Source organism: Coptis chinensis, chromosome 9, assembly GCF_015680905.1.
Source record: "Coptis chinensis isolate HL-2020 chromosome 9, ASM1568090v1, whole genome shotgun sequence".
In the NCBI taxonomy this organism is placed as follows: domain Eukaryota; kingdom Viridiplantae; phylum Streptophyta; class Magnoliopsida; order Ranunculales; family Ranunculaceae; genus Coptis; species Coptis chinensis.
The window spans coordinates 56,894,313-56,907,806 of record NC_141464.1 but is presented as its reverse complement, the minus strand read 5'-3'; the positions used below and the strand labels follow the sequence as shown (position 1 = coordinate 56,907,806).

Here is a 13,494-nt window from a genome sequence, read left to right as displayed (position 1 = left end):
GCAAGAAACAAAGTCTTATGACTAGTAAGATTAAAAGGAGCAGTAACCCAATTCCCACTTTGAACATTAAGTTACCCACCACCTTTCTTCCCCAACTTCAATATCTCAAATGTCAGCCCAACCTCACCTATGTCTTTCTAAAAGACATGTGGGCTACTGGGGTACTAGCTAGGAACTACGGTCGAAGTTTGGAAAAGAATGAACAAGGTGGCATAAAATATGGATGATAAAATATGCAGTAGGTTAAATCTTACCACATGAGAACTGGCGAATTACGACATAAGAAATTCAAGTTTCAATTCAGATGCAGCTTTCTAGCTCTGCAACTCCTCAAACCTTAGGTCAGTTTCAGCTAAACGAGTTGTGAGCTCCTCAGTACATTGTTCAGACTCATGTGCATGTCTCTCAGCAACCTCTGCTCTCCTTCTAAGCTCCTCCACTTCAGAATTACGGTAAGCCGAGGGAGATGAGATTGGCTCCACACCATGGCCAAGCCCACGATTGTAACCTGGTTTCTTACCCAATATCATTTCAGCTATCTCATCCTCAGTCCTAGGTTCAGAGCCTTTTTTCAAAGGCTGAGACTTTATCTCCAACATCTTGTTTAGTAAGTTTAAATTCCAAGGAAAAAAATGCAGTGTCAAACACTACTTTCTAGTAACTCGTATGTTTTAAATTACACACAATAAGCGAAATCAAAGACATGTTTATTACATAATTCTCTTCAGCCACGTGACTAGCCCATCCTTTCCCGACATTAAAGTACATCATACGATTAAATTCAATCCTACCAGGTTCTTGTCGAGTTTCTAGATCACGCTGTAACACGTTCAGAAGATAAAAACAGATGAGGATTAGTATGTCCACTAGCTACCACAAGTATGTTCACAAAGCATAATCATACTTAAAACAGTATCCGCTATAACAAAGAAAGCCTAAGCTTGATCAGCATATGATTCCATACAAATAGTGTCATTTATCCAAGGAGTAACATGTTTGTACAAGTGCATTGAATTTAATTAAAAAACAAAGAATGTCAGTTGTTTCTTATACTTTTTCCTCACAGTAGTTTGAAAATGACTTTGAACCACCGCGATGGTGCACAACTTTTTTCGCACGGTTTCCCTTGTTTTGCACACTGAGTTTCTGCCATGATAATTTTTAATTATAGTACAACATAATAAGATTAGGATAGTGCAATCTAAAGCAACTTTTACCTTAAATTTGTCAGTTTCGAACCACGTAGTAATCTTTTCCCAATCTTCCAGTGAGACACCATCATATGACTTTTCACGTCTCCGGCGGTCACTTCCAACCTTTTTATAGAACTTATGCAATCTACAACAGAATTCCCTGAACCGCTGGCCTAGAAACCTAGTGACAGCCCTTTCCACATGCGGGATATGCAAATCAATGTCAAACTTTGTCTACAAATAAAATTTGGGTGAGAGGGTTAGTATAAGAATTTAGTACAACAACCAATATATATATACAACTACTGTATGGAGATTTATTACCAAAATATGCTCATGCATAATGGTAATAGCAGACCAGTTCTCCTTCTTTACCAAAATCCAGCTTTGAAAAGACATAGGTGCGTGCTTGGAGCAAAGTATGCCAACCTCAGTAGCAAACTGCGAACTCCACCTTCCAACCGGTCTCAACATCCCAGGTGGTTTCTCAATTCTAGGCTTCTGCCCCCTTTGCCTCACTCTATAGTTGTTAAGAGTATTATTTATTGCCTTGCCTCTTCTTTTTACTCTCGATGAGGTCGAAGCTGATTACAGTCAAAATTAAACCAACATAAAAAGATGATATAATTTATAGTTTGTAAATACAAAAAGCAATTATCTTGCCAACACTAGACACATTCCCTGAAATGACTGACTATGCAACTAAGTTTGGCCCCTGCCCACTAGTAGCTCTCAAAGATCATCCACCTGGTGCCATGATCGACTTCACTAGAAATTTATGTTTAAATAAACTATCACAAGATATATATCTTAGCAAAACCATACTAGCAATAAAAATAATACTCCCATAAATTTTTCAATGTCTTGTAAACTCTCAACCATTTTAGCAAAACCACAAACTAGTAATAATGCTTCCAGAAATTACATACTTATAAATGTAAAACAATCACAACTAAACAAAGGGGATATTCTAAATTGTACAAAGTTGAACCACGTGGATCCATCCTAAAAAATCCTCTGATCTTTCCACTTTAAAGTACATAAATCTTTTGATTTCGATACATAAAAAGCCCAAAACCATACAATTTTCCAAGCACTATCAAATCTCTGAATAACTATTCACTGTGGTAGGTAAGACTTAAGACTTCAATGTCCCTATTAAAGCAGGCTTCAGTTCATCTCTAGTTAGATTTCTTCTTTGTATAGTTTATCTATAGAGCAGTCTGATCACCCAAACATGGCTGATGCAATGGTTTATGTTGTTTGGATAAACTACCCCATTCGCTACGGTCCAAGTAATGTTTGATGATGCAAAGGAGAAGCAAATTATGAGCGAAGCTACCAAACCTTGGTTGGAAGAACTAAAAGATGTAAACTATAGTGTTGATGGTGTATTGGATGAGTGTCAAACTAGTATCATCAACTCAAAACGTAAGGGGTTTGATGCTGATGAATCTTTCTCTGGCAAGAAGGTACTTTCCTACTTGATATGTCATTTCCCTTGTTTCAAAACTATTGTTGGTCATAATAAGGAAACAAGGGAAGGACTTTACTCGAATTAGAATCATCTAAAGCTTTAGACTGGTGTTTAAACGAAAATAAGAGGAGACATTTCACTTACCAGTGAAAAGGAATGCTAGAAGTGATTGCATGCCGGTTTTATTAGTGAGTGTGTTCTTTAAATTCTTTCCCCTTTTCTAATTAGATTTTTTCACTGAGAGAGAGAGAGAGATGGAGAGAGCTGGAAGTGACTAAGTGAGTGTGTGTGCTGGAACTCTGAAGAGGAGAGAGAGTGTTGGTTTTATCAGTGAGTGTGTGTTCTTTCCTTCCCTTTTCTAATTTGCTTTTTTCACTGAAAAAATAGGCGCCAAAGTGAAAACAAGCTGTGGGAAGTAATGAAAAAAATGTTTAGTGAAAAAATATGTCGCTCAAGTGAAAAGAAGAGCGCGGGAAGTAGTGAAGAATGGTGCGAAGAGGGTTACAAATAGATAGGGTGTCACTTTTTCCACCAATTCTGATTTTTCTTAAATTTGATCCAAGATATTTCTGAATTTGTTAATGATATATGCATTCCGATATCTGAAATTTTGATGTTTGAAAAAAATCGGATCAGAATCGAATGTGTTTTCAAAATTTGATCCGATTCGATCCGATTTTATCAAAAACGATCCGATCCGAAATTTAATTATGAATTTATTTCCAATTGTTTAACACAGCTTGACCATCCATCTATATACTAATGGTTAATTAGTGCGTTACAAATAACAAGATTTCCGACATTCAAAGTCTGTGATCACATTGGCGCCATTGTTAAGATGTCCGCCAAGGCATTGTTGTGGAAGCACTGTCTGCAACACATCACTTTACTTTCTAATAAGCCAATGAGGATTGCCACACACACGACAAACTTTTATAAATCCATGAAGTATGACTATACATTAGCTAATTAGCTTGCAGTTTCTGCAATTATTTCATCATGTTTTATGGTGGTGTTGAACACCTATTTAACTTTGCTTTTAATTTGTTGTCTCTCTATATATGATTTTTCATTCGAGATTTAGTTGTTTTTGGTAATTGCATATATTCGTAATATTAGCTAAAACGAAATTGCGTCACTTTTTTTGTTTGTGTGTGTTAGGGTGTTAGGCTGTCTTGATGGCTAACCCTCATCCAAATCCCTGGCTCCGCCACTACTTGCATTGGGTGTGTATCTATGATGTTGCCTAGGTGCATGTATGATGCAGGAGGATCCGAGTCAGATGATGCTAAGTTGTTAGATTGCACATTGATGGCACTAAAGTATTATGAGTTGGCAGATCAGCGCAAAAATGGCAACCTGAGTTGTCAGTTGAAGGCAGCTTATATATATAGTATCTTGAACAACCTGTTCCTGAGCAGCTTATATACGACAATGTATAAGTTATGCACGACACTATATAATAAAGAAAGTTTATATACGACAATGTATAAGTTGTGCACAACATTGTATAAGTATGTCTACAATTGAAGCACACACTTGTAGAGATAATCATATGTTTTTAACATATCAACACACCATCCTTGAATTAGAAATTATTCATAGTAATAGAAAATTAATTAAATTTGGTTGTTTTCACATGTGGCAAGTTAGGGCAGCTTGGGCAGCTAGTATGGAGTGGCACTTGATAAAGCAAATCAAGCTTTATATTTGACCCTCAAAATGGAGTATGGTAAGTTGTCAACTTGATATAGAGTATGGGTTGGTGTGAAAAATTTGAGTTGCCCACTCTACATGTAGGACAATAGAGTAGCATTGAAAGAGCATCTTCATCGCAATTACTTGATTTGGAGTGCAAAGTGATGTCATCCACTTAAAAGATGATGCTAGTTGAAGTATGAAAATTTTTCTGCATTAACGCACCACACTCCAAATTATTGTTTTATAATGAAATCTATCATATAGACACAATTCACTTACGGTAAAATGTTACGACTCTTCTTTCCTTGCCACCACCCCATATCTCGTCCATATACCTTACCACTCTCTACCTTACATCTTTCTATAGATAAAAAAAGAAGCTTAGTTCCACCCATTTCAAATCCCAATTTTAGCACAATGATTTTTGGTGTAAATTCATCTCTTCATGAAATTGAGATGGATAAGTCAAATCAAGATCAAATACTACTTGCTCATTTCATTGAAACAAATCACACGATAATTGAGAATTTGAGGTTAATGAAAACGATGAAGGAAGGTTCCAACGATTCCTTGGTCGGCATCGCGAAATTCGTTGTAGGCAAACTCATATAGCTTTTCAGGCTGCTTTGATAGATCATTTGTGGGAATTGCGTGGGCAAAATTAATTCAGCAATGGTTGATATGTGTTGCTCTATGTCACTTTCTTATTTTGGTGCAAGTTTGTTTCACTTATTATTTTGTTGTAAGTTATTTTGAACTGAATGTGAAATGGTTTTTTCAACTGAATATGAAGTATTGCTTTGTTCAAGCTTTCTCTTTAACAGACATGTTTGAAGGTAGCTTACATATAGTGTCTTGAACAACCTGTTCCTAGGCAGCTTATATACGGCAATGTATAAGCTGTGCACAACACTGTATAAGTTGTGCACGACACTATATAACAAAGAAAGTTTATATAAGACAATGTATAAGCTTATATATGATAATGTATAAGTTGTGCATGACACTATATAACAGAGAAAGTTTATATACGACAATGTATAAGCTTATATACGACAATATATAAGTTGTGCACGACAATGTATAAGTCTGTCCACAACTGAAGCACACACTTGCAAAGAGAATCATATGTTTGTTTGGAAATCGTGTCTTGCAGCTGGAACTCTATTTTTGTTTTTACTGCTGCCTAGTCCATTAACATGTATTCTTATTCACTTTTCAAGTTTCAATAGTCACGACCAAAAGAAAATTTAACCAATAACTCTAGGTACAAAGTGCATTTTATGTACGATGTGCACTCTCAGAAACATGCGTATGTCAAAGACCATCTCTCATAATGAACAACACAAGGTAACATGTCAAAGAGCTCTCACAGTGCACAACACAAAAAAAAACTAACTGTCAGAGTGCTTAGATTAATGAACACAAGGTAACCTGTTAGAGAGATCGAAACAATTGCAAATGCATTCATTTCAACTTGAACAAACATATATAGAACATTTCATAGACACCAAATTCAACTTTCAAAACATATAACTTGTTCCACAATTACAAAAATATCACCCAAGCAAATTGCATCATATAGTATCATATTTATCCAAAAAGTTATCTCTTAATACAAATTCTTCTGCTTGCTTCCTGCACAAATTTTTAGATGCAAGATCAGAAGCATAGCACCGAGCCACCGACCAAGGAATTCTAACATAGGGTCTGCCACTAAGCTAGCATTTGCACCTGTAGACAGAATGACTGCGACCATTTTTTCCCTGCACAGTGAGATCCAAAAACAGATGGTGAAAGCTAATAATATAAAGGGACCAAATAGCTTCGAAGAAACTAACCTTGTAGAAGTATCAATTTACAGTTCCTAATCCTACTAAAGATTCATGGAACTGGTTCCTATATCAGTGACTAATTAAGTGCCTCCTGGAATTTGGCTTAAAAGATATTCTTTTCACAAATGGATACACACCAAGTTGAGCTGAATTGAATTTTTGGTGTTCCTCAAAGCTTAGTAATCTAAATCAATATTCATGCATATATAATAAACATGCATGCAGTGGTAGTAATCTTAGTTGGTATTCATACATGATAAAAAAAAAGAATATATTAGGAACCATGATGGTAGTAAATGCTATATATATAAGAATACCAAGTAGACCAATTAAGAAGACATGACAAAAGTGAGCTTACTTGACATTTAATCTAAATCAGAACCATCATCAGTGGACATTACGCCCTCTTCTTCATAACTAAAATATTCTGCCAATGTATCGTCTTCTTCATCAGTATCACCATCATTAACAATAAAATCATCATCCATCGATGAGTTTCTCTCTATAATGGTCCTTACCACAACCGCGTCAACTTCACTAGGGTTAAAATCATCTCTATTTAGTTGTGTGGGTACAACTTCTTCTGCTTCGATTTCATTGTTACTTTCATCAAGTTACTCTTCTTCCTGATATGCGTCGCCACCATGCTCTACTCCAATCTCATCCACTTGTTCTAAAACATCATACACATTCCTAGGTTTTAACTTCTGGACAACGTGCCAACTACACCGCAGTTTAGTATCACTCACGTAAAAGACTTGACCTACTTGAGTCGCTAGCACAAATCGATCATCTTTATATCAAGTCTGCGAAACATTAATACTAGTCACATAGCGGTCTGTGTGTATTCCTGTTTTTCTATTAGCAACATCCCACCAATCACACTAGAAAAGAAAAAGTTGATAGCCAAATAAGTAGCCTAACACTACGACATCTGTTAAGATACCATAAAAGTCGATTTCTTTTTATTCGTGGCACCCTTCCACAACCACACCACTATTTTGAGTGCGTAGGTTTACTTCTTTATCCCTGGTGTGAAATCTTATTCCATTAACAATGCATCCGCTATACCAACTGACACGATTATCTGGCCCGCATGCTAATGAGTACAACTCATCAGTTGCTTCAGGAGATTTCTCAGACCGCAATATTTGTATCTACCAATAAAATGTAAACTAATTAGTAGTATCACAATGGTCAAATACTTAAGTTTGATATCAAAAAGGCCTTAAATGAACACTAACCCGACGCTTAAACCATTCAGGGAAAAGTGTTTCCTGCCTCTCTTCTAGATTATGTGGACTTTGCATGTTAAACTCTGTCTTGTGTTGTCTACATATAGTGAAAGGAAATAATTATGATTAATCATATGTATTTGCATCACTTACTAACACATATATAGTATCGATCTAAATAATTATTCAACTTACTCAAGATATGGTAATACTTCATCTGTATTATTCAGCACGTAGTACCTAGCCTTAGCGAGCTCTTTTGAGTTCATCATTATATACCTAGAAGCCCCCAGTGGTCGCACATTCTATTTGAAAATAGACAGCCCTATCTGTTGTTTCCCATTACCACCATCGAAATTCCTTTCTTCACGGTTGAACCTAGTTTCAATTCCTTGTAGGTACATAGAGCAGAAAGTGAGACATTAAGTGTCAATGTATGCTTCTGCAATTGAACCTTTTGGGTGTGCCTTATTACGTACATATTGCTTTAGTGTGAAGAAGAAATCTGCGAAAAAAAATTCACAATTGTTGAATACTTAATACAACATGATACTATAGTTTTAAACACAAGTTACATTTTATATTAAACATATACCTTTCAATGGGATACATCCATCGATATTGCACAGGTCCACCATATATTGCTTCATGGGGCAAGTGAACAGCCAAGTGAACCATTACATCAAAGAATGTCAGCGGGAAAATCTGTTTGAGCTTACATATAATCAAGGCAATGTCTTTTTCCATCTTCTCGAGAATTTCCAATCTCAACATCTTGCAACACAACTCCTTGAAGAAGGTACCCAACTCAATTAATGTAGTGCACACATTATTAGACAAGCAACCACGTACTCCAACAGGAAGAAGTCGTTGTAGAAGTACATGACAATCGTGACTCTTCATTCCTAATATTTTTACCATCTTTAGCATTTACACAACGAGAGATGTTTAAGGCAAAACCATCTGGAAACTTCACTGATTTCAACCACTCACAGAATGCAATTCTCTCTGCATACGACATAGTGTAGGATGCAGGTGGTACAACAAATTTATTACCTTTCAGAATTACATGCAACTCTTCCCTTATGCCCATTGTAGCCAAATCCAATCGAGCTTTTGATGAATCTTTTGTTTTACCCTCTAGGCTCATTAGTGTGCCCAACACGTTGTCACAAATATTCTTTTCAATATGCATAACATTTAGATTGTGGCGCAATTCAAGAGTTTCCCAATATGGCAACTCAAAAAATACGCTCTTCTTTGTCCAATTCAACTCAATCTCTGTCCGCTTTCTCTTCTTGTTGTTCGGTCCCTTCCCAAATTTATGTTCTTCAAAAAGATTAAGCTGCAATATCACTTTATCACCTAACAACTCCTTTGGTCGCGGCCTATTCTCAACCTTTCCATTAAATAACTTCTTTCCTCGGGTTCGCCAATGATGTCGTGGCGGCAAAAAGCGACGATTGGCCATATAACATAACTTTTGGCCATTCTTCAAATACATAGAATTAGTATCCTTATTGCAATTTGGACATGCCAACTTGCCTTTGGTGCTCTACCCAGACAAGTTACCATATGCAGGAAAATCATTTATAGTCCACAATAGTGCAACATGCATTTGGAATGTCTTCTTTGTCACGACATCGTATGTCTCCACCCCATTTACCCACAAATCCTTCAATTCATCTATCAATGGCTGCAAATACACATCAATATCATTTCCTGGTGATTTACGACCAAGAATAAGTAAAGACATGAAGATGAAAGGCTCTTTCATAGATTTCCAAGGTGGCAAATTATACGGCATGACCATCACTGGCCACATGCTATACTGATTGCTCATGTCACCAAAAGGGTTGAACCCATCACTTGCAAGACTAAGGCGAACATTGCGAGGATCACTAGCAAAACCACTCGTGCTTCTTGTCAAACTCTTTCCATGCTTTAGAATCTGCTGGGTGTCTAAGTACATTTTTCTCCTCAACCCGTTTCTCTTTATGCCATCTCATATCTGCAGTCGTCTTCCTTGACCTAAACAATCTTTGAAGCCTCGGTGTAAGTGGAAAATACCGCAAAACTTTCTGTGGTATTCTCTTATTCTTACCTTCATTAATCTTATACCTCAGTGAATTACATTCTGGGCAACTCTCAAGATCCTCGTGTTTTTTCCAAAACAGCATGCAATCATGTATGCATGCATGTATTGGAATATAACCAAGCCCTAACCCCCGCATTAACTGCTTAGCCTCATGATCGGACCCTAGGAGTGTCTCGCCTGTAGGCAATGCCGTTTTTATCAATTGAAGTACCGTATCAAATAATTTGTCACTCCAACGATAGATTATCTTTGTATGAAGCAACTTGACAAGGAAATCTAATTTGGAAAATTTCTCACACCCTAGATACAAAGGCTGTCGTGCATCATTCAAAAGTCTATCATAAGAATCTGGATTTTCTTCACTCATATCATGATGGCTAGTAGAAGGATCTGCATTTGTACTACCAGTATAATTATCTCCAACTTCTCCATGCTGTATATATGGAATATGGTTATCCACGTGAGTTGGTGCTCTTAAATCCTCAAGAAGTTCTTGCATACCATCGAAATGACCACTTTGATCACCAAAACCATCCTCATCCTCATCATCTTCACTCATCACCTCCAATTCTTCACCATGATATACCCAACGAGTGTAACTCTTGTCCATGCCATGTTATTCCAAATCATATTTCACGTCACTAACAAGCTTGTAATATCTATTTTTGCAAATACGGCATGGACATAGAATTATATCCGCCTTGTCTTTGTGAACACTAGCAATGGTAATAAATTCATTAATACCATTTGTATACTGAGTGCCAAACCTATCTGCCAATTGAATCCAACTTTTATCCATATTCAATAATGAGACAACTTCTACGAAAAAGAATGTTTACAAAAGTTAATTTGCCTACAAATTAAACATTTCTATTGATCAAATATCGACTAATGTAATGAAAAGTAACGTACTTACAGGGGAGACACATCAAAGGGTAGCAGCAGATTCTAAGATCAAAATCAGACAAGGGAGGTGAATGATTTCCCGAGCATCCCTCGATCAACTATGAAACCAAAACATTAAAGTTAGTTTATTCTCCCTTTTTCCCAATTTATATACAAGAGATTTGATGAGAGAAAAAGGTACCTGAAGAAAATAGTGTTAACTTGATGATAGAACGAATGCTTTCTTAAAAAAAGAAAGAGATGTTGGTATTTTTACTAAGGGGTTTTTCTTTTTTCCACTTGGACTGGTTTTCTTTTTGGATATTGGGCCAAAAAAACGAAGTGGCCCATAAATGATGTCCAGTTATTCAACATTATTTGCAACGAATAATAAAGCGTGGCCAAAGCTTTGTCATTTGCAAGTTGCAACCAAATAATGAAGCGTGGGCAAAGCTATTTTAGGTGAGCATTGGCTACGCATTTGAGCATAGCAAAAAAATTTGACTATTTACTACGCTCCAAAGTGTCGATGATACTATAAAACAAAGAATTAAAACCATTTTCTACCATTTCCATTTTACTTAAAAATATGAAATATTTTTAGCTACGCTTAAAAGCGTTGCCGATACTACCAATTTTACCTGAACCCTCAAAAAAGTTAGCTACACTTAAACGCGTTGCTAATGTATGGTATCAGCTATACTTTTTAAGCGTTGCAAATAATTTCGTAGCAAAAGCCCCCATCTCTTGTAGTGAATGGTGAATTTGGAAAGAAAAACAGTGAATTTTGACCTCAAAAACAGCTACACGGAACGTAGCTAGGTGGTGACAACAAGCGCGCCGCCGAGATCTTTCGAATTAGGGTCACACGCGTAATTCTGACAACCGTAGCCAAAATTATGTCTAAAATACCAAAACACATCCCAACTTATCCCAATTAGAAAAAAAAATTATGATTACTTGCTATCTTTACTCTGATCCACAAACTCATGATACTTTAGTGTCATTAATGTGCAATCTGTCAACTCCGCATCATTTGACTTGGATCTTCCTGCATCAGATTTGCTCAGCAAAAAATGGCATCTTGGACTTTTTTCCAAACTACAAACTAATTCCCTCGTACATTATGATGATTTCAATACTCCTTGGCGCATCTCCAACACGACCACGCATGGCTACGCCACTCAGAACTTTATGGGCCGGGTGATTTCAACACTCGAGTCCTTGGTGCACCCAACATTATAGGTGAACTTAAACATTCCTCAGGTCAGATAGTACAAACCTAGGAGCTGACCCGCAACCGGTTTAGTCAATGGCGGAGCCAGGAAATTGGGTGAGGGTGAACCACAACTAGTCACTATAAAAAAAACTAAAATAAGATAACACCCAATTTGTCGAATTTTTGTTTTCCTTGCATATTTTTTAAAAAAAAAAAAAAAATACAATTCGAATCCCATCACAAAAGACATGTAAATTTTGGAATTACAAAAGACTGATTGCTTAATATATTGATTTAGGAGAAAAAAATAAATACACGGACATTTAGCTTCGGAAAATTAATAACTTAAGAAGAAAGTGCCTAGAAATATATGCTTCTTACAAATATATATATATGCTTATGGAAACCATTTTAAAATTCCACAAATGAAAAAAAAAATGAATTTTTTGAAATTGTAAGGAAAATAGTCCAAAAGGCATTAGGAAAAAAAAATAAGCACTTAGGCGCAATAAAGAATAGTGTACAATGTTTAGACATTTTTTTTTTGGCTAAAGGGTAATTAATATTAATAGCAAAAAATGGTGTTACAGACTTACAAAGCGTTTACAAATTCTAGATTGGGAATATAATTCCCATATTTACGCTTTCTCAAAAATCTATAGTGGGTAAGCAAAATTTGGATTTTCAAGCTAGCTTGTTACGCCAACATGGTTTATGATCCCACCATTGTTTTAAACTGTACATGTTTAGACATTAGTACATTTTGTTTGTCGTCACGTTAGCATTTATTTTAATTGTTTTCATTTTCATTCAATCCCGAAATTCCAATCAATGCCTTAAGTAGATTCAAAAGTAATAAATTCACTACAATTGACAATCAAAAAAAATTGTGCAACAAATTAAAATTGTAATGAACTCGAGTAACCGATAGATCGAATTCATTGCATACAAAATTGAATTATAATTAATAAAATTCATTAACAAAAAATTAAAAAAAATAAGAGATTGGGGAATTAAGGTTTAGAAAACATACCAATAAACATACATATGAATTATTGGGACTGAGACTTGAGAGTGTTATTACTCTTTTTTTCTCTTTCATTTTTTTTGTTTTTCCAAACAAGGAAAAACACCTAGCAAAAGTGTTGTTTCTCAAAATACATAAAATTAGAGATCAAGAGCTTTCTCACGTTAGTTAGGGGAAATGAGTTTTTATTTTGGGGTCAGTTACGGTGAGGGTTTAGTAACAAAACCGTTTTCATATATATGGTAGTTACTTTTTTTGAGTATTATCGAAAAAATAAATAAATAAATAAAAAATAAAGAAGTTGAGGGTGAGTCCCACCGGCTCTGGCCACTGGGTTTAGTTGTCAGGTCTGGCAATGACCCTAGCTATATATGCCTAGTCGCCCTAGACTAAAAGCTAGACCCAACGCTGCACCCCTTAATTAACTAGGAAATATGGGGGCCGTGCTGATAACACACTCGAGACTTTTATTTGAGATTCGTAAAATTTCATATCACTAATAACACCGTAATAACCTTTGAACTCCTACAATCCAGTTCATTGTACCTACTTGTACAACTTCAGTATCGGAATCAAAGTGTTACACATGTTTAACTAATGAAGCCTAGAACTATACAGCCGTAGATTAATGATCCAACAGTATGAAACAAGTTCAAGTGCTGCCGAAAGTCCGAAACAGATACGCTAGGATTCATTATTGCAATAGAACACGTACATACGATACTTCCTAGTCCTAAACTCTATCCCACAAATTTCTCTATATAAAGGAACGTATATTGTTCAGAAAAATGTGTGATTATGATTCAATAGTAGAAGTGCTAACA

General features: G+C 36.0%; 1 protein-coding gene across 1 annotated transcript; it reads right to left on the bottom strand.

Moving 5' to 3' along the window:
* Nucleotides 1–314: 314 nt before the first annotated feature.
* Nucleotides 315–10,149, bottom strand: LOC147476883 (uncharacterized). The gene is given in 11 exon segments (XM_086585851.1): nt 315–599; nt 715–819; nt 1,054–1,146; nt 1,218–1,427; nt 1,518–1,777; nt 6,061–6,137; nt 7,278–7,363; nt 7,451–7,538; nt 8,037–8,371; nt 8,373–9,356; nt 9,358–10,149. Coding segments are annotated over 11 exon segments (3,315 nt in total).
* Between the last annotated feature and the right edge of the window lie 3,345 nt (nt 10,150–13,494).